General features: G+C 52.7%; 1 protein-coding gene across 4 annotated transcripts; it reads right to left on the bottom strand.

Annotated features, from left to right (window-relative positions):
* Window positions 1-240: 240 nt before the first annotated feature.
* On the bottom strand, window positions 241-21,408 carry BMF (Bcl2 modifying factor). 4 transcript variants are annotated; one of them, XM_030930956.1, is made up of 7 exons: window positions 21,277-21,408; window positions 20,765-20,892; window positions 18,777-18,925; window positions 18,288-18,584; window positions 16,669-16,829; window positions 4,168-4,265; window positions 241-3,985 (listed from the first exon to the last, which is right to left on the bottom strand). In XM_030930956.1, the coding sequence occupies exons 4-7, from the start codon at window positions 18,577-18,579 to the stop codon at window positions 3,922-3,924; spliced, it is 615 nt and encodes a 204-aa protein (XP_030786816.1). In that variant the 5' UTR covers window positions 18,580-18,584; window positions 18,777-18,925; window positions 20,765-20,892; window positions 21,277-21,408; the 3' UTR covers window positions 241-3,921. The 4 variants fall into 4 exon arrangements, with proteins under 4 accessions (XP_030786816.1, XP_030786814.1, XP_030786815.1 ...); XM_030930954.1 differs by having other exon boundaries at window positions 18,777-18,855; XM_030930955.1 differs by lacking the exon at window positions 18,777-18,925 and having other exon boundaries at window positions 21,277-21,402.
* Between the last annotated feature and the right edge of the window lie 1,504 nt (window positions 21,409-22,912).

Here is a 22,912-nt window from a genome sequence, read left to right as displayed (position 1 = left end):
TTCAGCTGGAGGAGGAGGGAACTGGGTCCAAAGCCTGCATCTGTCCCCCTCATAGGGCCGCTGCTGTGCTGCCTACCGTGTGCTCGGAATCACTCTTCTCAACTTCAGGAGGGCAAGGGAAGTCATGACGGAAGCTGAGAGCCTCCAGGTCACTCAGGCCGGCAGCTGAGAAAGCTAGAAGGCTTTAATTTCCTAACTGATCTTCTTGCATTTTTATACCTTGAAAAATAAAAGACCAGATTTGCTTTAAATGATTTTATTAAAAATTGTACCAATTGATGGGGGGAAGATATACACACACACACACATATGCATGTGAAGAACAGAAACACATAAAGCCAAAGGCTCTGTACAGTTTTTTTAAAAATGTGGCCCCTTTCTTCTTCCTCTCTCCCAGAGGCAGAGTGCCCAGACCCCAGGGCAGCTACCCTGGGGATGAACAAAATGCTACATTCTCACTGGGTCTCCCCCTGCCAGCCCCCGTGGATCCAGGGATAGGGTAGAAGGCTAGCAATGCTCCCAGAGCAGGGAGGGGCACTAGCCACCTGCACAGAGAGAGGCAGTGCAGGCCTGGGAGCCAGCACAGGGCTCTGAGCACCTTCAGCTGGGAGGTTGGCTGGGCAGCCATGAGATCAGCTTTCTCCGTTATTCCCTCAAGACTCAGAGTCCCCACCTGCCCTCAGGCTGCCTAAGGGTGACTGGAGCCCCTTCCTGCTAGGGTGTCTGGCCAGGATGGCCTGCTTCCAAGAGTCCTCACCTTCACACAGAGAGCCGTCTCCAGGCCAGGCCAGCGCTGATTTGCAGAAGGCCTGTAGAGCCATGGTGACCAAAATCTTCCTGCTTCTTCCACTTCCCTTCTCCCTACCCCACCTCCCCATCAAGTCCCTCAAAAAGAAGTACTCACTGGGGTAGCGTGCTCCTTGCTGTCCAGGACAGTCACAGTGGCTCCATAGCACTCTTCCTGGGAGGCCCTGGCAGAACTGTCCCGAACAACCCTCAGGCAGGAGCCACCTGCGGATGGGGCTGGGCTGCCGGGGCAGAGACAGGTCAGCTGGGCCCCTGGGGCCCTTGAAACAAGCCTGCCACATAGCTTTGAACACAGACCTACTCCCCTGGGGGCTGAGGGAGGTCACTGGGAGGTGATCTTTTTCCACCTCGGACTGAGCAAGAGGAGGCTGCCAGGGAGCAGCGCTCCAGTGGCCCAGACTTTGAAACAGGCCAGGATGAGTCCAGGCTGAGTCCTCCACCCTCACTGCAGGAGTCCCACGTCTGGCCTGGGGAGTTCCCTCACCAGATCTGTCGACCAACTTCTAGAAACCCCTGCTTTGGGGCTGTGAATTAGTAGGACTGTTTTGACCCTGAATATCAGGCTTCCCTTCCTCCCAGGCATTTCTTCCACCAGGAGGGAGCTTTCCAGGCCCTCTCCCAACCCCCACCCTCAGCAAGCCACAAAGCCTCCACCGTCTTCAGCTGGTTACAGGTCAGGATCCAGGTCAGACTCTCCCTCCCTCTAAATCTGATTCTCCACCCCTCGCTAGAGACAGCCAGGCTCCTGGGGGTGAAGGATGGAGTCTGAGGGGGTGGAGGTGGGGGGGAGGGGCAGGGCAGGTCTCCTGAGGCTAGACTTGAGGAATGTTTAGGCCAATTCAACAGGCAGAGGAGGAAGGGGCCAGTCTAGATCACTAAGCCAATTAAAAACAACCAGCCAGAAAGAACGTTTCTCCTTCCTGACAGCTACTCCGCCAGCTACCTCCTGGGTTTTTTTTTTTTTTTTTTTTGGTGGGGAAGAAGGGAGAGGGAAAAGTGGGGGTGTAAATTTTGCCCTGGCTCACTTAAGACAGTTCCTGGCTTTGCATAATATGGAGACAGTGCAGTCAGACCACCTTCCACCTGCCCCAGGCTTGATGTTGAGGTGGGTTTGTCAAAGTCTGGGCTCAGTTCTCAGGCCACGGGGCACCCAGCCTGGGCCCAGCAAGGTCTCTGAAGCTGATGGCCTTGCCTTAGCACCAAGATCTAAATCATTTTCTCTCTCACTGAGCTCAGGTGGAGAGTCTGCCAAGAGGGGTGAACAGTGGCTGCTGTAAATAACCCCGGTTTTTTGGTGTGTGCCACTGAAGCATACGGCAGCAGCCTGCCTGTCACCACCTTGATTCAGACAGGGGAGAACAACATATGTCCCATACACATCATAAAATGGTATGGAGACCCACAGGGAAGGCTGAATTTCACAATGGTCAGTGCATCCCCGAGCCAGTCCTCACGCTGGTCCCCGGCTCCTTCTCTGCATAGCAGGAACCCGTCTTCTTAGCAGACAAATCATGGTACACACCCTGAGAATAGAATTCTGACCAAGAAGAGGTAATATCTCCAGGATATCTGAGCAGAACAAAACAAAGGCTTACACGCACAGTTTGAGGCCCTTCTCCTCCAGGGTGCTGTGAGCCCATACGGCACCTTTGTGCAAATTAGGAAAGGCACCCCTTCTTCTTGGGAGAAGTAGCCCCACACCAGGGCACACAGCTTAGTGAGCAGAACACAAGCTGAATTCCAGCCTCCATTAGCTCTCTCTGCAGGTGCCCTTGTGCAGTGAACAACCTGCACAACTGTACATCCAGAAGATCAATGTCTCCTTCAATAGTACTGAAGACCTCCTCTCTTCAGAACTGGAAGAGCTTGGGCTTGTTCAGATTTGAGAGTCTACTCTGGACTCTTCCTATTTCCTTGGGTAGCCCTGAGGTCTTCTTTGTCCAGGGAAGCCGTCTTTTCTTTGGGCCTTACTTCACTGTTAGCACCAATGCTGTCTTTTCTCACATATGCAAAAGTTATAATTTAGTTTCCAGCGTCTGGTTAACAGATTCCCTGCGCCTGCTATTGGAGCTGCCACACTGGCTGCTTTAGATCCTCTCCATAAGTGCCGCAGCAGGGAGAGAAGGGAAGACATGCAGAGGCAGCTGTGATCCTGCTGCTTCCAGAGCAGGCCCTTCCGGCCTAGCTGGAAGCTGGAGGAAGACAGGAAGTGTGTACCCAGCTTTGACGGTTCCCCATTCTAATCATTATCTGTGACTCTAAAAGTCACTTCTCAGCTGGCAAAGCCACTGTCCTGGCTTCTTCCGTTTCCCACTAGGTGTGAAAAATGATTGGGATGAGGGAGAAGAGGTATGTTGTTTCCAAGGAAACCAAAGGGTCTGGGGTCCTCTAGGGCTGATCCTTACGGTGGAGCGGCCACCACATTTTCCAGCCGCACTGCAGACCTGCCCCGATGTCCCTCGGTGCTGATGCTGGGGGTGGAATGCGGTCTGTCAGTGGGTTCTTTTGAAGGAAGAGCCAGCAAAGGCACAGGCTGCCAGCAGCAGCACGCCGACCGACTATTCAGCTCATCCGTGGCTGACACCCAGCTGGTCCCAGGCCGCCAGTGGTGGCAGTGGCTCTGTACCTCAGGACCAATCCTGGGGCCTCCAAGGGGGACCAAGTCAGTTTTGAGGCCTAGTCAGAAGTCTGGTTCATTCTGCGACATGTTTGAGGGGTCCTTAGAGAAACCCAACCCTCCCTGAGGTCTGACAGGAGCTGGCCAGGAATCCTTGAGCCCTTGGAGCAGGTACTGGCTGGGGCAAGTGAGAACCCAGACAGATGTGGAGCTGGCCGGCCAGCCTAGTGAAGCCGCTGTCCTCAAGTGGAAAGCCCCTGGCCCAGGCCCTGCTGGGTTAAAGCAATGTGCCCATCAGGATCATGGTCCCCATCCACAGTGGAAGGCTCATAAGTTTGGTGGAACTGGGATTCGAATCCACGCGATTTCTTAACTGAGTTCCTCTGGAAAAACCACAGTCCACTTCCCAGAGAACATCACTAACGGATCATCTTCGACAACCGGTAGATTCCTCAGTCGAAGAATCTACTTGTCAGAGGCCTTGGGAATTCTCACCATCACAGACACATCAGCCTCCCCTTCAACAGTGTTTGACAACGGCCCCCATTCCAGGTCAAGGGCCTGACAGAGAAAGAAGGTCCCACTTGAGTATGTTGTATGTACACACAGGGAGAAATGTAAAAAAATTAAAACGCAAAATAACAACAAAAAAACAACTTCACAAGACACAGTGTCAGTCCTGCCCGATGTCCTTCCTGACGGTGTTCCTGGTGCCCCATGTGAAGAGGGCAGCCCAGCCTCACCTAGGGCCCGCCCCGTTCCTATTCTCTTCTCCATTCAAAGCAAGGTTGTGCAGGAAGAGGAGGATCTGCCACCACACGCGATTTCGGTTCTGCTGGTGCTGAAGGGAGAAAAAAAAAGGCCAACATAACTCCCAAACACAACCTTAGACGACTCCCTCTCATTTCCAATAAAAGTTAAGATCTCCAAGTCTCACGGCTGGCACTTTAATCCTATCAGTACAGCTCACAGCGGGCGGGGGGGGGAGGCGAAAGAGACACTGCCATGTGGAGGAGATAGTAGAGTTCTCCAAAAACAATTGCAGCTTTAACATTAAAAAGAAAAGACTAGGCTCTATATGCACTATGCACAAGAGGATTAAGCTTTTTCCCCTGCTTGCAGGATTTTCCAGAGTTAGCCAAGTGCTGCTTTTAATCAGATTGGCTCCCGAGCCCCTCAAACCTCAGCTGCGTGAACAACAAACTGGCTTCAGAAAGAGAAGAAGTGCCCCCCTCTCTCCCCCCCGACTCCAAAGTAACATAGAGAACAAGGGGGAAGAGGGGGCCTCCATCTGCAAGTGATTTGACACTGTGAAGGTCAAAGGGTTAATCTTCAATTTAAACCACACTGCTGAGGCAGCAAAAATCTGATTTCATCCAGTGCAAACACGCACACACACAAACTCTCTCTCTCACACACACACACACACTCTTGTGCGCCCGCCCGCTCTCCCTCTCCAGCATCTCCACTCGGTGCTGCCCTTTTTATAGATGCTCTTGACAGTAAGCCATAAATAATCCCTCTTGGAGCGCTCTCCTACTGACTGGAGCCAATTAAACGTTAAGCAAGAACATACTTGAAAACAAAACAAAAACAAAGAATATATACTATGCTCTGGAGGTTATCCCAGGTCCTACTGTCAGGCTGGGAAGCTAGGGGCAAAGTTCAGGGGTCAGTGGCTCAGCAGATTGGGGCTGGTGCCCTGCCCACGCAGGTACCATTTCCCAGGGGAGGCCCGGGCGGGGTGGCAGAGGGGGGAGGAGAAACTAAGGGGTGCTGGAAGAGGCGGTCTTTGTTCTCTCTTTGTCTGCCAGGGCAGGAGGACTGGGCGGGGGCCTCTCCACAGGGCTCTCAGTGGACAGGGGAATAAAAACCTAGTGTGCAGAAAGGAGCCAGCACGGGCTGGACTTGGATTACTTTGGTGGCCCCGTCAGCAAGCAAGTTTACATGAGGTGTCCGGGGGAGCTGGAGCCCTCTCTTAAACTGTCTTCAACCACAGCACCAGCCCCCACCAGGCAACTACTCCGGTCAGATGGGTAGAGGAGAGAAGAAGCCAGTGGCACAGCTGGAAAGGGGACCCAGGTTGCCTGGGCTCCCAGAGCTTCCAGGTTCCGTCCAGCCCCGGCCTCCCTGACCTTTCCCAGGGCCACCATGCAGGTTGCTGGCTTCCCCTTCATGCTGCCCTAGGCCACAAAAAGAGAGGCATCCAGGCAGCTGGCCTCAGGCCTGACAACCCAGATGAACACAGAATGCCCCCGTCCATGGCAACAGCATTCCTCCTTCCCCCGTGGAAGAGCCTGGAAAACAAGCCAGCAAACTGGAGGCACAGCTCCTGCTTGGAGGGGAAGGGAAATCGGGCGTGCCACAGAAGAGGCCTGGCAGACAGCGGGTGGGGAGATGGATGGCTTCCTCGTGTTTTGTAAACAAAGATGAGTAAAAAGAGGAAACACACCCGGCTTAACAAAATCTGGTTAGAGTAAAACAGCGTGAAAATGGACTCAGCTGCAAACCCGAGGCCTCGGGCCTGCAGCAGCTGGGCCAAAGACCCCCTCTCCTCCCCGCCCCAGCTGCTGCCTGAGACAGGTGCAGAGGTCATGTGGCCGAACAAGAGGCGAATCCAGGGGCAGACTCATCCCTGGAGAGGCCAGTCTGCTGGAATTCCAGAGCTCCTCAGGTGCTTGTCTGAGAAGACTGGTGGCAAGAACAATCATCACCATAATAGTAACGTGGGGTAGGGCGGCAGCGGGGGGTGGGGAGGAGCCAGGCTCTGTTCTGTGTGTTCTGCATCCTTGCTTCTCAAAGGGTGGTGCATGGACTAGCAGCCTCGGCATCATCAGAGAGCTGCCTGGAAACACAGACCCCGCATCAGAAGATTCCCCAGGTGATTTTGAGGCACATTATCATGCCCACTACTTAGCTACCACACAGGTAGTTTAAGTGGCAGGGACTGGACTGAACCTAGACCATATGGCCCTAGAGCGATGTCCCTTCCCGTTATCACTGTGCTCAGAGTGCCACTACCTTTCTTTATACAAAGCAGACCCTCTAGCCTCCCCTTCACTAAATCATCTCCAAACAGCTCAGTGGCCAAGGAAAGCAGGTGAGAATTCTATGATTTGGGGTTGGGGCGATTCCCATCTCTGTATGTTTCAGTTTCTCCCAAATTCCACTAATGGAGGCCATCTACTGCCTGGGCAACTTGAGATCTCTGAAGATGAGGCACAGACTCCATCATCTGGGAGTGTTGGGAGACTGAGAAGCAGCTGTGGGCCAGAGAGTGCTTTCAGACAGGAAGACTGAGGTCCCGCAGGGGACCCAGGCAGGCCTAGGCACAGGAAGCAGGGTACATGGGCCGGCCCTTGGGAAGGATCTAGTTTCCATGCCTCTGTGTGTGTGACAGTTCTTAGGGCTCATGAATTGGCAAGGAAGGCTCTATGGTGTATGGATCCCCAGGGACCAAGAATCAGAGGACCTGGCTTTACGGGTGGATCTCCCATCAACCTGCTCATGAGTTCCCTCTTGGCTTATAAGGAAAATGCAGGTATTGTACTAGATCAACGGTTTATAAACCCAACTGTGTCACTAAGCCAGCTGAGGTGCTGTCGTAAGTACAGAGTCTCCAGGCCTCTCCCAGACCCACCGGGTCAGAATTTCATGGAAGGGTCCCAGGAATCTGTGTACTGAACAAGCTCCCTGGGTGACATTTTAGAGATCAGAAATCATTTATTGTATATTTTAATCATACAAGCAATACATGTTAATTGTAGAAATATTGGAAAATACAAAACATTACAGAGGAGGAAATAAAGTCACTCATGATCCAACAGCCTAGAAGAAAACACTTCACATGTTGGTGTTCTGTCCAGTGCCTTTCGATCTCTTCCCACCAAAGTAATGTCTTATCCATTGGCCAAGCCAAAGGTCAATCCTGCCCAGGTGGTTCTGTGGCAGCCAGGCCGCAGCCTTTTGGAAACCACAGAGGTGCTCTCCAACCCTAAGGAGTTTGTCATCCACAACTGCCTTCAGGATTATAACTCAGAGTTCCAACAACTGAATTCTGTCAGCCGGGTGTAGGGCCTGGGAACCACCCATGGGCCCAGGAGCCGTCTCTTGACTACAAGCAGATACCACACAGGCTCCCTTTGGCCTTCTCCTGCCTCAGGGCAGCCTTCACAAGACCCTTTTCCACGAGGAAACCAAGAGAATCAAAGAATGCCCTGATTACAAAATACAACAATAAATAAAATCTTGCCTAAAAGTTTAACAAAAGGGCCTGACTAGAAAGGAAAGAAAAAGGGCTTGAAGGAGGCCAGTGGGAGAAACGGTGAGGAGGAAGGAAGTCGGCCTTCACCGAGCAGGACAAAGAACACAAAGACACCAAAACGCCAGAGAAGGTGGGTCCTTCCACAAGAGGGTATGGAGGAGAAGGGGACAAGGAAGGAGAACCAGGAATGAGTGCACTTGGCCTCTGCCCCTCAGGCACCTGGCACAGCACCCGGTGCACAATCTGAGATCAACAAGGGCAGACCTGCAGAACCAGGCCTGTTCTCCTAGACTCAGCTAGGGCACCCCTCACAGAATGGGGCTTCCCAGAATACACAGTCGGGGTGACCCAAGGGTGGGGGCTGGGATACAGGGGAGCAGAAGCTCACCCTAGAGCCCTCAGACTCACATGATTTAGAAGCCAGGGCCAAGGCATGGAGGGAACGAACTGAGGACAACGCCTCCAGGGCAGGCGCCCTAACATGGTAGATCACAGTGTTGTCTTCAGTGAAGAGAGCGCAACCAGGCGTCACAGCCCCGTGCGCCTTCTTTGGCCCAGTCTCATTTTCTTCCCATGGTCAGGGGATGAAGGCAGTCAGCTGACAAATGTTTCAATCCCTACTGTGTGCAACACCCTATGCCTGAATGCACAGTTGCTCATCCTGTATAATGGGGAACGTGGAAGGCATACAGTAGGCACTCAACAAGGGCACGCTGGACCGACTACAGAGGAGTCAGCCCTGAAAGATAACCCACTTGTCTGAGGCCAGGAACAACTGATGTCTGGCCAGGTCTAAAGATGTACTTTACGTGATAGTATCAGCCTCTCACCTGGGGAGAGGTCCAACTAGTAAAAGGCCTCCTTTTTTTTTCCCCTCTAAAGAGCTGGCTGTGGTGTCTGACAAGGTTGGACTACATAAATCAAACTCTGTTTCATCCCACACAGCCTCTGCCCTAAGCACAAAGCATGTTCCCTACGCTCCCTGGATAAGAATCTCCCTCTGCCTCTCCCCCTTTCAGATCCAATGCACGCCCTCTGGGGGCTTTGTGTGTCACAGTGTTCCAGATGCTCCAACTAGAGCTAATTCACCCCAAAGTATCAGAGGAAGAAGCCAAGCCAAGCTGTGTGCAGCTCTAAAAGAACCTACCTCACAAAATGCAAATTTACCAAACAGAGAGCAACTTATAATATCTGAGATATAGAACAGAGCACTTTCCTTTCTTCTCATGTGATCCTCACAATAGGAAGAGCAGGCATTATCAACCCATTCTAGAGCGACGGACACAATGGCTCAGAAAAGTCATCCCAAGTTAGTTGGGAGGGGTGTTATCTGAGGCTCTGACTTCTGACTCCAAAGCTGTGTTCCTTCACTAAAATTTTGCAGTGTGTTTATTCACATTATGAAAATAGTATTACCTTTTCAAAGCTAAACCACCACTGATCTGCTCCTCTAGTATATTTAAAGACATTGTTTCCAGATCATTAACTATTTAGTAAGGATGCTGTGGACCAGAAAAAAATAAACCTTTCAGAGGCAGAGCTAACTGAAGATCAAACAGAAATAAAGCTAAAACTGGTCTGAAATTATAACTTCAGACCATGATCTGAAAGCACACTCAATCTCTTCAAAATGCAGAATTGTCTATACTCTAGGGGAAGGTACACAGTCTACGATGTGAAGTTTTCCTCCCTCTTCCCTTTTCCCTGTCATTCTCTAAACCTACTCAGGCCAGGGCTGAAGGAAAGATCCTTGCAGTTGAGAACAGGAACATTGAGATAAGAGAGACTTTTGGAAAATTGCACTTGAAAGAAGCTAGGAAGATGTTTTCTGTTGAAATCAGCACATTTTAATCAAGCACCCAACTGAGCCACCAAGCATCTAATTGAGCTACCAAGCACCTAACTGAGCTACCAAGTACCCAGCTGAGCTACCAAGCACCCAACTGAGCTACCAAGCATGTAACTGAGCTACCAAGCACCCAACTGAGCTACCAAGCACCCAGCTGAGCTACCAAGCACCTAACTGAGCTACCAAGCACCCAGCTGAGCTACCAAGCACCTAACTGAGCTACCAAGCACCCAGCTGAGCTACCAAGCACCTAACTGAGCCACCAAGCACCTAACTGAGCTACCAAGCACCAACTGAGCTACCAAGCACCCAACTGAGCTACCAAGCACCCAACTGAGCTACCAAGCACCCAACTGAGCTAAGAGCTATGTGGATACAAAGATGACTAAAATATAAACTTGGTTCTCAATTGTTTTACAATATAATGGGGAGAAGGGCAAAAACACAGAGCTAAGTATCACATGAGGCAGAGCGGGTCGAGGCAGCAAATGCGTGCTCCCTTGTACCGTTGTTTTCTGGAATGTGATTGCTGGGTAGCAGGTATAGGGCGGTTGGACCATGGTTCCAGAATCCATCAAATCTGTGTGGCGCCTAGCTTAGCAAACTATAGTGTGACTTAAGCATGTTACCTCACTTCTCTGAGCCTCAGTTTCCTATAACACAGGGACAATGGCATCTAAAAGTACAAGGTTGCTGTGGTGATGACATGAGAAAAATATACATAAAGCACTGGACCTGGGGGCAGCAATGAGCAGGCTCCTTCTTCCCTGGGGAGCACAAGGAAAACCTAGGACCCACTGGCTTTGCAGAGCACTTCTCTCAACATGCTGTGCAACAGGGCCTGCCTGGGGAGCACCGTCATCCCGGCGGACTCACGAAGCCCCTCGGAGATCCCTGACTTCTGCTTTGACACTGGCCACCGCAGCCACAGGCCTTGGGGCTCAGGATTCTAGGCTGCCAGGCTAAGCCAAGGATTCTGAAACCCAGAGGGCAACCCTTGGGACCAGTGGGCCCACTGCCTCAGACTGCTTCTGACCCAGAGGCCCGAGGAACAAGCAATGTGGCAAAATGGAAAAGGAAAAAAAGGCTCCTTGCCAAGAACTTCCTCAGCCCAGCCAGTAGTGTTAACAGGACGGTGAAGCCACCATGGCCGCGCCCATAGATTCTCTAAGGACAAGAGCAGTCTGAAGCCAGCCAGTTCTCAGTGGAAGATGGCAAGGCTTCCTCTAACACAACTGGAAGACACTGGCTCCAGCCACTGGGGGTTGAGGGGTACGGGTGGGGGACAGAGCTGTGCTGTACCATCCATGTCCCCAGACCCATGTTTTGCACCTCCACAGCCTGGAGGAAGGAACTACCGAGACCCTTAGTTTCCCTCAAGCTGAGAACAGCTCCATCAAACTACTGGGCAACTTCTGCAGAGCTCAGGAGGGCATGACGGTGTGTGCCCTGGTTAAAGAAGGGAGAGGGAGGGGGTTGGGGGGACAACCCTGTTGTGTTTATTATGCTATATGCAAAATAACCCCAGGTTCTGACTCTCAGCCTGGGGTCTTTTCAGCTGACTGTTCATGTCCTGTCCAGGACCAGGTCAAGGCAAACCAGGCAAGGAGGAAGGTTGGAACCGTCTCCTTCACACACGGACTAATTGTGCTCTGGTCATGGAACATGACCTCTTGGCTGCCAGATACGGATCAAAAGGCAGACCAGACATTTTTCTTTAACCTTCTTTCTTTGTGTCTCCCTTAGTCCCCTCCTCCCATCACCCACTTTCCAAAAAAAAAAAAAAAAAAAAGCCAATTTCCATCCCATGCCTTGGTGGGGAGGGGATGAACTCTCCGGAACTACGAGGCCCTTCTCCTGGAAGAGAGAGCAGTCAGGTGCAGAGTGTGTGGGGAACTCAGCCTCTAGTCTGCCACGCTGATGACTCAGAAGCTAAATATAGCGAGCGATATAAACAGAGCCAGCCACAGAGCAAACACAGGGCCCCCAGCCCTGGCGCTGGCTCTCACGCACTCTGGCTCTCCGCAGGCCCTCCCCCAGCCTCATTCTTCCCCTGGCACTGTCCTAGGTGGGCCTCCCACTCCTGGGACAGAGGCTGGCTTCCTAGGGACCCTTCTAACTCTATAGCAAACCTCTGGGGCCCCTGCCCGGGGCTGTCCCATCTAGACCCTGAGCAGCCTAGTTAGCCAGCTTGAGTTCCAGAAAACCACTCACTAATAACGAGAGAATCCCAGTGTCAGGAAGCAGTCAGGGGCTCCCTGAACAAAGGATCCAGTCTGCTAGGCAGAGAAGCTGCTAGTTAATAAACCATGCAAACACCAACTTGGGTACAACTTCCAAAAGAGCTCTCCAAATTACAAAGTCAGGTACAAACAAAATCCTAAAGTCATATTTTAACATATTTCTAAAAGTACTCAACTGTCCCTGACTTAACAGTTACTTGTATCACAACTCCTAAAGGCCTTTCACATCAACTCTGCAAGGTAAGTGTTAGAAACTAAGGCTTGGAGAGAATAAATGATTTGCCCACGGACACACAACTTATAAGTGGCAGAGCTGGGATTTGAACACAGATCTGCCTACAAGTCTAGGATCATTTCTGTGATATTATAGCTAAAGATGGTTTCAACCGAGTGGCTGAAAGTTTTCTCAGATTTCATTTGCCAAAAAATCTAATTACTATTCAGGGAATTTCCAAACCCGGCTTTTCTGAATGGAGCCACTCCTGATCCAAGTGAAAAAGCCATTTCCAACATGAAGAATTCCAACCCTCCTGTAGCTTTACTCACTCGACTGTCTACAGTAACTACTGTTTTTGAGGATTCTTGGCTTCTTAACATTGCCCAGAAATACCCCCACAAATATCATGATGGGCCACTGCGATAGAAGAGACTCTCCCAAGGGGAGGGGATACCACTTCCTGCCCCTCCTTAGGCTCATGCTGAGGAGGCCCTGGCACAAATACAGGACAGCTGGGGTTCAGACCTTCTGACCAGGGCAGCCCAGGGGCTCAGGGAGGAAGAACATCTGTACCACACTCTTTTGCGCAGAAGCTGGACACAGAAGCAACACAGCACCACCCTCAAGATAAGCCATTATCAGCAGACCATCGGGGGCCCTTGCCACAGTTTGTCAGCTCACAGAGGAGCAAACAGGGGAACCTTCACTCCTGCCCCGGCCGAAGGAAGGTGGGATGTGCAATGAGGTTCGGAAAGGCTTTTACCTCCACCCACTCTGCCTCCAACTCTCTTGCTGCTTTGGAGACACAAAGAGCTGAGGCGGAGCACCCTGCTGACTCTGATCTTCCACCTCCAGTTTTTTGCCTGTGGATCTGGAAGAGCCACCCAGAACTGATAACTTGGGTAACCAGGCTAGTCTTCCACCTAGCAAGGCTCTCGAGAAATGTGCTGAAAGCGCAGATGGCTCGCGTAAAATGACACCGAGGGAAATTTGGAACCTGTTGCATCTGGAGCCAGGTTGATACACTCAATTGGCCATAATTCCATTTTATAGCATCATCACGTCCCCTCCCTCTGCTCCATCCTCCAAGGGAGAAGATCGTTCTGATGCAAAAAAAAACAAATAACTCAGGTCTATAACCAGGGACAAAAAGGGGGAGTTCACACTCTCCACAGAACTACGGACCAGTGGCCACTGTCTGGCCCCAGGACACTATCCCAGATGTAGGGGAAAGGTGGTGGTCAGGCCTCCTCAAGCCCCATCCGCCTATTGGGTTGCCTCTCTTGGCTCTCTCAATCCAGCCCGTAATGACGGGGAACGACTGTCATTCCCTGAAGAGAAATCGATAAGGCCAACGTCCACAAATGATCAGTCTGGACACTAATTCCTCTGGACCAGGCAGGTGGAGGGAAGTTCAGGGGAAGCAGCTCTACTCAGGGAGTCCCCTGCCAGGTGGAGTGGGAAATGAATTGTGAACCAACAAGAACAAACATGGGGGGTGATCAGGATCACCAACACAAAGAAGGAAATAGGCATGGCATTAAAGAAGATCTACTAGGTGTCCCGAACTCTCATAGGTATTTTCTCACTTAATTATCACAGTAAAATTCTGTGGTATTAGCACTAATTCATAGAAGAGGAAATAGGTTCAGTGAAGTCAAGTGACTTCCCGAAAACTAGTAGGTGGCAAAGCTGGTATTCAAACCTGGACTTTCTGACTCTGAACCCAAAGCCTAGAAACTAAATCCTAAGCAACCTCCTTCCCACTGCCTCAGTTTCTCTGCCTGCAAAAATGAGAGAATAGGGAAAGAAGATAAAGGATAAGAATGGAGGAGTGACAACAGTACTTTCTAGATATGAAATCTTAGACTGTAGTTTATATAAGAATCAAGTTTAGAAAATGACTCACTTCTTAAAAGCAGCCACTGAAACATTCCAGGAGTACCAGTGTCCCACCTGCCTGAAGCCCCCTCACCCAGCACTAGCCCTTCCTGCAGGATGAGTTCCTGGTAAAGGTCTATAAGCAGGGTCAGTGGGGAGGAGGGGGTTAAACGCAAGAAGACTCTGGGGAGAATTGCTCAAGGAGAAGACAAAAAGCCTGGCTCTTTGTACTGGAAAATTTGGGAAAATCAGCTCTTTGAGCTAGAAAGGGCTCACTGGCCAGCCTCCTACCCTTGCAATGAATTGTAGTTTTACTCAAGTAAGTAAAGAAGTAGGTAGCAAGTAAGAAGTAAGTAAGATGAAGAAGTAGGTAGCTGGCAAGAAGGGTAGGGGTATAAGTAAGTAAGTAAGTAAGAAGAGTAGGTAAGTAAGAAGAAAGAAGTAAGAAGAAGTAGGTAGCTGGCAGGAGGGTAGGGGTATAGAAGTAAGAAGTAAGTAGTAAGTAAGTAAGAAGAAGTAGGTAGCTAGCAGGAGAGTAGGGGTATAGGGAACTTGGGAGCCAGTGTGGAGTGAAGTGTGAGGCAGAGGAGACTCTCATGAAGCTCTCCTCCAGTTCTCCTTCTCCCTAGCTTGGATGGCTCTGGCTAAAAGCACAGCACCTTGTCTAAAACTAACCTGTGCCCTCAAAGAGGCAGCTCTGAACTGGGAGAAGTGATGCTGACCAGCAAAAAGCAGGGCAAGGCTGGGCACAGTGGCTCATGCCTGTAGTCCCAGCACTTCGAGAGGCCGAGACAGGTGGATCATCTGAGGTCAGGAGTTCGAGACCAGCCTGGCTGACATGGCAAAATCCCATCTTCACTAAAAGTACAAAAATTAGCTGTGTGTGGTGGTGGGCGCCTATCATCCCAGCTACTCGGGAGGCTGAGGCAGGAGAATCGCTTGAACCAGGGTGGTGGAGGTTGCAGTGAGCCGAGATCATGCCACTTTACTCCAGCCTGGGCGAAAGAGCCAAATTCTGCCTCAAAAAAAAAAAAAAAAAAAAAAAAAAAGCAGGGCCAGACCTTGGGAGAAGGGCCTCCTTCTCCTCCTGTTCAGGACCAAGTTAGGAGGGTCCCCAGGACTGTATCCTAGTCCTGTGCCAGGGAGGGCTCTCAGCCTGTTCCCAAGCCTACAGAGGCTCACCAGTGGATGGAGGAATATTCTGGGAAATAACTGGTGAGAGAGATCAGATTATTGCAAATGAAGCAAGCTGTCCTCCACGTAGCCCTCTAGATGAGTCTAGGAGAGCCACAGCCACTGTGTCCTCCCATCCTCTCCAGTACCAGAACTGGAAGCTGTGAGCTGGGCTCAGCCATAGGCCTGTACAACCAGGGTGGAGTGAATGGGCAGGAAGGAGGCCAAGAAACTGAAAACAAGAATCAGAGTGAGTCCACACATGGACTGAAGGGGAAACTCTAAGCCAAGTTTCCACCAAATAATCAAAGGAGAGAATAAGAACTGGAGCGTAAGTCTATTATCTAAGCATAGGGCCACCCTCCTGTCCTGATAACTAAGGGACCGGGAGGACTTACCAGGCCCAGGCCGAGCCCCAGACTGTCCTCAGAACTCCTTGGCAGAGGGCACTAACCATATCTATCCTGCAATGGCCTGTTCTTAGGAAACCCAAGGTCAATTCCTCTTCCCCTGGCACTGGCAATGGTTTGATACTTAAGTCAACCTCCTATTACCAATAGCTCTCCTCCAGCCACCTGCAGCTACCCATCTCACCTCAGAGTCTGCCCAGTCATGGTCAAGCTATGTATTCCCTTGATTTCCTGACAGTCAGACACACACACACACATACAGAGCCAGCTGGGCTGGGGACACAGTCCCAGAAGTACAGAATGTGTTCGCTTCCAGGTGGCATGCCTGTGCTTCAGCTGTGGCTGTACCAGCACGGATGCAGCCTCAGGCTCCTCTCCCAGCCTTGGCAGCCATCCAGAAAGCCAGCCTGAAGAGGAAGGGTTAAGTGCCTGGGGGCCCAGCCCAGACAGCGGCTGCTGGAGCAGGGAGGGCAGCCTCCAGTCCATGGCACAGAGGGCTCCTCCAGCACGAGCCTGCCAGCCGCCGCCTTTGTTGATGGACTCTGCCACATGCTCGGCTGACACGCGATGCTCCGCCCTGGCGGGGCTGGTGCCAGGCTGCCGGCTGAGCGCCCGGCTGGCCGCCGGTCTGGGGAGCCTCTCCGAGGTACACTCTCTGGAGTCCCAGACCCTGGTTCCCAGACAGAGACAGTGAGGAGCGGCCTCCCCAGCTGGAAAGTGTCAGGTTTCAACCGGTTCCACCACTTTCCCCCACTCAGGCCCCATCCCTTGGCCTGGTTACCCGTTTCCCACTGTACCTTAGCCAGGCACCCCCCAACTGCCCAGTTTCACTGCAGCACCCTGAAAATCTTCCTGTTAGGTCTGTGAGGGGCAACCCCCGAGCCACAGCCATAAGAAGAGATAGGCTGTCAAGCAGGGCTGCAGAAAGCCATCCTATTCCCAGGGAGGGACCGTAGCCTCTCCCCAGAGGGCTCTTATGGAACATGAGTTGAGAGTGGGCAGTTCACCAATGTGGAGCTCAGAGATGAGGGCAAGATGCTCATCCAGTTGGGCCCGTCCTGCCCATGGGAACCGCAATAACCAAAACTCTGGGACCATATCTTTGAGGTCTGGCAGAGACAGAGTTGCTGACAAGAGGAGACAGGCAGGCCCTGGCCCCCAAGCCCCAGCAGACTCAACCCTCCTCCCCTAAAACCCCCGTGCCTACTTGCTGCACATGAAGCCGGTGGAACTGGTCTGCAATGCACTGAAGCTTTCGGGCAATCTGTACCTCTGCTCGATGTTGCCACTGCCCTTCGGGGGGCTGCTCCCCGATGGGCAAGACTGCCGGGAAACTGGCAGGGAGAGGAAGCCGGTAGCCAGCATTGCCTGCAAAGATAGAGGACCCACATCTCAGCATTCTCCACAACTGCTCTGGCCTCCCCACGCCTGCCTGACCTGGCCAAGACCGGAGGCTGAGGGTAAATCCTCATATGAGAAAGGATAGGAACTGGCCTGCCTCTATCAGGGCACTCTGCCAGGCTTGGACAGCCTGCTGCCCAAGTGCACAGAAGTTGCGGAACAGAAGTGGGAACAGAGAGAGTGGCCCCAGCCTTCCCTTCGCTTCTCCATTCACCGACAGTGCCATGACAAAGGGCAGGTGGTAATGTGTGCAGGCGAACATGACCCCTTCCGTCCTTATTTATCAAGCCACCCTTAACCACAGTTGGTTATTCATGTAGTAGCAGGTTGAAGCTCTTCTCTGGAAAAGCACTGGAGGTAGCTCTCCAGTTTCTGGGTTGGGGCAGAGAAAGAAAAAGTCAAAAAGTGTCTTCACTTTTTTAGTGAAGTAGAGAAAGGCTAGTCTCCCGAAGCTCCTGGGCAGCAGCACAAAAACGAGGGAGGGAAAACTCCTGAGACGCACAGAGCTGCCAAGTTCCTCTCTGGAGACAGCCCCAGGCAAGACCTCTAGACCAGCGCTCCACACTCACCGAGTGCACGCGTTAGAGCCACCGCTAGGGGCGCCAGTCCGCCGGCCTCCCCGCTCCTTTCCCTCTTCCCTGCCTGCCCGCCTCATCCAACTTCTCAGACTCCCGCCAGAACTGCTTTGCCAGAACTGCCCTAAGGGGCAGTTCCCTCTGGGAGTGACTGCAGTGTCTCCTCAATCTGCTCGTCAGACACAGTAAGCCAGCCTCCTAGCCTTTACCCTCCCTCCATAAGCTGCAGTGCTAATAGAAGAAAACAGACCGTCTAACCTGCCCTTTTGCCAGAGGAGGGCATATTTCTCACAAAACAAACTATTTATAAGCCCATAAATGAAGGGGTCTTGTCTTAGCCTTGGAAGCATCCCCTCTGCTGGCATTGGGCCCAGGCAGGCCCACCCTCTTTCTCCAGTTTCCCTTTCAAGCACGGAAAGTCCCAAGTGACAACTGGGGGCCACCTTCTGCCTTTGGGAACCCTCCCTCCCAGAACCGGCTGGGTTTTTCCCCTTCACTGTCAACAGCCAGTCACAGATCCCCCAGCCTTCTCCAGCGCAAGAGGAGCCACTTTATAGTAGGCAAGTCACTGCTAGGACACTAAAGGCCAGGCCACTCAAGGGGCACAGGAAGTAAAAGGGGATACCATGGACACAAGGATCCCTCCAGGAGGGGACAATTTGCCCTCTGGGGGGCCTGAGGCACAGGTGAGGAGCAGTAACAAGCCGAGAGGCAGCAGGTGGAACTCAAGGAATCAACAGCGCCTCCGATCACTTTGGGGAAGGAAACGGCAAAGGGCAGGTGTGGGGAGGGAAAGCCCCTCTTTTCCCCCAGTGTCTGTGGGAGGACTCTTGAGGCTGACAGCACTCACCATAAAACAGTCGCTGGGGTTCCTCAGTTACCCCACAAGGCAGCATAACACCTTGGCTGGGGGAGGCTGGGCCGAGGGTCTGGGTAGCCTTGTCTTCCTGGCTGGTGGGTCGAAGGCCAGGGCCACAGCAGTGGGTGAGAGGGAAGAGCTGAAGTCGGCTGAGGGGGCAGTCAAGTAGGCTCTGGGCAAACAGATCGGCAGAGAGCGAGCTCCCAGGTTGGGCCCCCGGCTCCCCGTCCTCCGGCTGGAACACATCATCTTCCAGCTCCTCCACACACCGAGATGGCTCCATCTCTCCTGTGAGGGGGCAACGCAGGCATGTGGGCTGCTGCCCCACCAGCGCCACACCTGGAGCGACTCCCCTTCCCATCTTTCTTCCGTGCTCCCCCTTCTTATTTGAGGTGGCCGGGCCACATACTGATGACATACAATCCTGGTAATAAAGCACTGCCAAGGGTGACACTCACTCCCAAAGTGTGGGCCGCCTACCTGTTCAGGGGCTCTCCACACCTCTTCCCTGGGCCTGCCTGGAACCACCCTTTTTCCCGATCATGTTTTCTGACCTAGGCTGGGCACAAAGTTTGAGGGTTGTGAGCAATAGCAAGAGTAGAATCAGCAGCTATATGCAGGCAGGGTACCTGGGAAAATATAAAGAAGACTAGCCTCTGTTAAGTTGCTGTCAAGGGTGCTGTGACGGGCTATACATATAGTGCTTACAACACACACACACACACACACACAGTCATTGTCCCAAGGAAACTCTTATCTCAGTCTGAGCTGAGCTCCAGGCTCAGCAGAAAAAACAAAAGCCAGCAATCCCAGGGCAGCCAGGTTCCCTCCAAACCTCTAAGCCCCGCCCTGCTGCCCATCTACTCTAATCTCCACCCCTTGCTTGCACAACACAACAAACAGGCTCTGCAGTGTGGTAAGAGTGTGTCCTGGGAGAGGGGATAAAGACCCAAGCTAGTCATTGCAGCTGCCATCTCAGCTCTCTTTGAGCAGAGGTGAGCTGTCTGGCCACCAAAGATTGGCCTGGAGAGTAGGTTCAGCCTCTCCCGACTAAGTCTCCTCACTAGTCTCCACAATTTCAAATCCTTGTTTCCACAGCCTCCCGCTCCTGCCAGCTCTGAACCTGAGACTGGTACAACTGGTCTTACAGAAGGAAGTGAAATTCAGCCCTCTCCCTATGACCTCACTCACTGCCTATACTACTGAGGTTATTGATATGAGTTTCTTGGTGATAAAGAAGTTCCTCTTGCTCCACCTGATGGCTCTTGGAAGTCTGAGCTTGGAGCTACTCAGCATCTTAAGCTTCCAACCCAGCTCCCTTCACATGCCAGGAACCCCTTAGGGCCTCTGCAGCAGCAGCCAGAAGCAGCCACCAACTGAACAGCTAGGGATAAAGCGATGAATTTCATTCTTGTCAGACTCAGTTGGAGATTCCTGGGGGTTCTGTCCCCCAGTCTCTTGGCGTTGAAGAATATGCCAAATGGTCTATGGATTGGGGAAGTAGCTAAAACAATCTCAGTTCAATTGAGAATCCTGCCTTTGCCAAACGCAAGTTCTCTGTGAGGTGCTTGCTTGGGCCCACCCTTCGTCCCATCCCATCCCTGTCCCTGAGCTGTCTATGGTCCTGTCTCTGCCCTCTTCCCTAGAGAGTGAAGAGATGCCTGCTAGGATGGCAAGCAGCCACGTGTTGTTCTTTGGACAGTTTCCCATGTGTGTGTGTGTGTGTGTGTGTGTGTGTGTGTGTGTGTGTGTGTATGGGGAGGGGGGTAGGAGGTGCACTCCAGCTTATTAACAACAGGAAACAAAATTTCCTGATGAAAGGACCAAGTACTGTCCTGCCAGTCACCTGGCAGGGGCTCCCCTCCAGCTCTCCAGCCTCCTCTTCTCAGGCTGACAATCCTGACCTAAGAAGGGGCCCTCAAAGCCAATCACAAGCAGGGGTCATTGTCTTGGTTTTTCCTTTGAAGCCTATCACCTTCCCCTCCCCCTCCCAGCAAAGCCCCAAAGTTCAACCCTTGCCTGGACTGGACAGTGGGGGAGGTGCAGCCAGAAGGTGTGGCTCTGCAAGCCCCGGGGACCCCTCTCAGGCTCCACAAACTGGAGGTGGCTTGCTTGTAGGTGGGCGCCTCTGGAAGGGTGCTGGGCAAGGTCAAGGGTAAACTAAGAGAGGGTGAAGAAACCCTTTCCTCCCTTTTCTCCTGAGCTTAACAGGTGATGTCCAGAGTGGCGGGAGGAGGGTACTAACTGAGAACAGGGCCAGGGAATGCTTTATTCCTAGCAAAGGAACTCAAGCCCCGCTGCTGCCATCCCAGCCCCTAAGGGCTGAGAAGAGGGATGCTGAACTTAGACTCCTCCTCTTAGGAGAAGGCAATAGCCAGACACCCAGAGCCTCAACAGTGACTAGGAACACACACACACACACACACACACACACACACACACACACACACACACACACACACCCAGACCTGGGTGACTCCAGGAGAGAGTCTCAGCCTCTGAGTCGTGATGCCAGGGCTCCGCGCCAGGGTCCAGCGTGACGAGCACTCGGGGGCTTGACGCCCAGACTCGATTGGGAAGGGGGGAAAAAGCCCAGCTGTTAAGGAGAGAAGCCTTCAGACTCCGCAGGGAGGCGGGATGCCCCACAATTCCTGGTCTACCCCAAAGTCAGACCTAGAGGCTGGGCCGTTCGCGGGCGCCCAGGTCTGCTCAGTAGTGCACCCCAGGTTCCCCTGCCTACCTGGACCCAACTCCTTCGAGTCCCAAATGCTACCCCCAAGTTCCCTCTTGGAGCAGCGCACCCAGCTGTGGGTTCTGCACGCCGTTCTCACCCCAGGGCCCCAGTTCTTCATGGTCACCCTAGACGCCCGCAGCCCAAACCCTTCCCGGGCCCCCATGCGCAGCGCGACTCTGCTCCCCACTTCCTCAGGGAGCTGCGATCCAACTCCGCCCGGACCCCGGCCGCCACCCGGGCGCTCACCGGGCTGCGGCAGGAGGCGGGAGGCGCAGGCAGGGGCGGCGGCGACAGCGGACGCGGGCCGGGGCGGGAGGAGGCCACTCCGCACGGTGCGGTATTGTTTCCAAAATACGCTCGCTCGGGGCATCCCGCAAACAGCTGATGAGGCCCCGCCCCCCTGCGCGTCATGCCGAGGACTGGCCAATGGCGAGTGAAGCGCCAAGTCCCGGGCTGGGCAGCTGCCAGGGACGGTCACGAATGTACGAACCTTCCCTTGGAAACATTGCAAGGGACCGAGCAAAATTCCGACCGTCGCCAGAAGCGCAGTTGGAGCGCCGTCGCCAGCGCGGATTCTGTCCCTAATACAGGCTCTGGAAGCGCCAGAGAGTCCCTGAATCCTCTATTAGGTGTCGGAGAGGGGGCGCCAAAGTAACTTTTGTCTTCTTTTTCACGGGAATGGGCAGAATAATTGCTGCGCGTCCAGAAAGGGAGGGGGGAAGGAGGCGGGGAGTTTTTTGATGAGGCTAATGCGTCCAGTGGGTGCAGGGTGCAGGGTGCGGGTCCCTATGGGATCCCAGCCTCAGGGGAAAGCTCCCTCCCGCCTGCCGAGCAGGTCAGAAGAAAACTGCAGCCCCAAAGCTGAAGGTGTGTTTGAAACAAACACATCCAGAGGAACCCTTAGGTCCTCTTCTTGACTGGGCGTGGTGGGCACTGGCAAAATAAGGACCTGGTTGAGAAGAGGAGCGCTCAAGAAGGCAGGGGCTGCTTGAGCGGTTGACACATATCTCACAGATTGAGCAGCATGTCCTGCAGACCGCGCAAGGGAATCTGTGGGCTACTTCACAGACATTTACCGAGCACCTACTCTGTGCCAGATACTGGGCTGAGTGCCAGAAACCTGGCGTCTGCCCTCAAGGAGCTTACAGTCTACTAGGAGAGGTAGCCCTGAAAATAGTGAAAAGTCATAGGAATTGTATCCTTTCCAAGGATAATGACTATTGAGGAATGCAGAAAAATTCAGAATACAAAGGCTGGAGAAGGCCTCAGGGAGACAGCTTTTAAATTGAATGGGAAATATTTTTCAGTAAGGAAAACCAGATGCACGTGGCTCACGCCTGTAGTCCCAACTGGGAGGCCGAGGCAAGGCGGGTGGTTCGCTTGAACTCAGCAGTTGGAGACCAGCCTGGCCAACACGGTGAAACCCTGTCTCTACTAAAAATACAAAAATCAGCCAGGCATGGTGGCGCATGCCTGTAATCCCAGCTACTTGGGAGGCTGAGACAGGAGAATTGCTTGAACCCAGGAGGTGAAGGATGCCGTGGGCCGAGATAGGGCCACCGCACTCCAGCCTGGGCGACAATGAGACTCCATCTCAAAAAAAAAAAAAACAAAACAAAAAAGAATAGCCCAGGCGTAAGGGTAGCAGACTGAAGTGCAGAGTTGGAGAGCTTGCCTGTGCAGGGAGCAGAGGGAGGCTTGGTGACTGGATCATTGGGTGCACACTGAGATTTAGGAACAGTGGGCATGGGCAGGTAGATTCAGGTCAGATTACAGAGGTGTCCCTGGAATGCCAGACTGAAGAATCTGTATTTTATAAAGGAGAGGCAGCAAAGATTTTATTGGAGATTAGCGACTTGACCAAGCCTGAGTTTTAGGAAAG

Source organism: Rhinopithecus roxellana, chromosome 5 (genome assembly GCF_007565055.1).
Source record: "Rhinopithecus roxellana isolate Shanxi Qingling chromosome 5, ASM756505v1, whole genome shotgun sequence".
Taxonomy (NCBI): domain Eukaryota; kingdom Metazoa; phylum Chordata; class Mammalia; order Primates; family Cercopithecidae; genus Rhinopithecus; species Rhinopithecus roxellana.
Note: the sequence above shows the minus strand (reverse complement) of the source record. Positions and strands in the feature narration are given on the sequence as shown.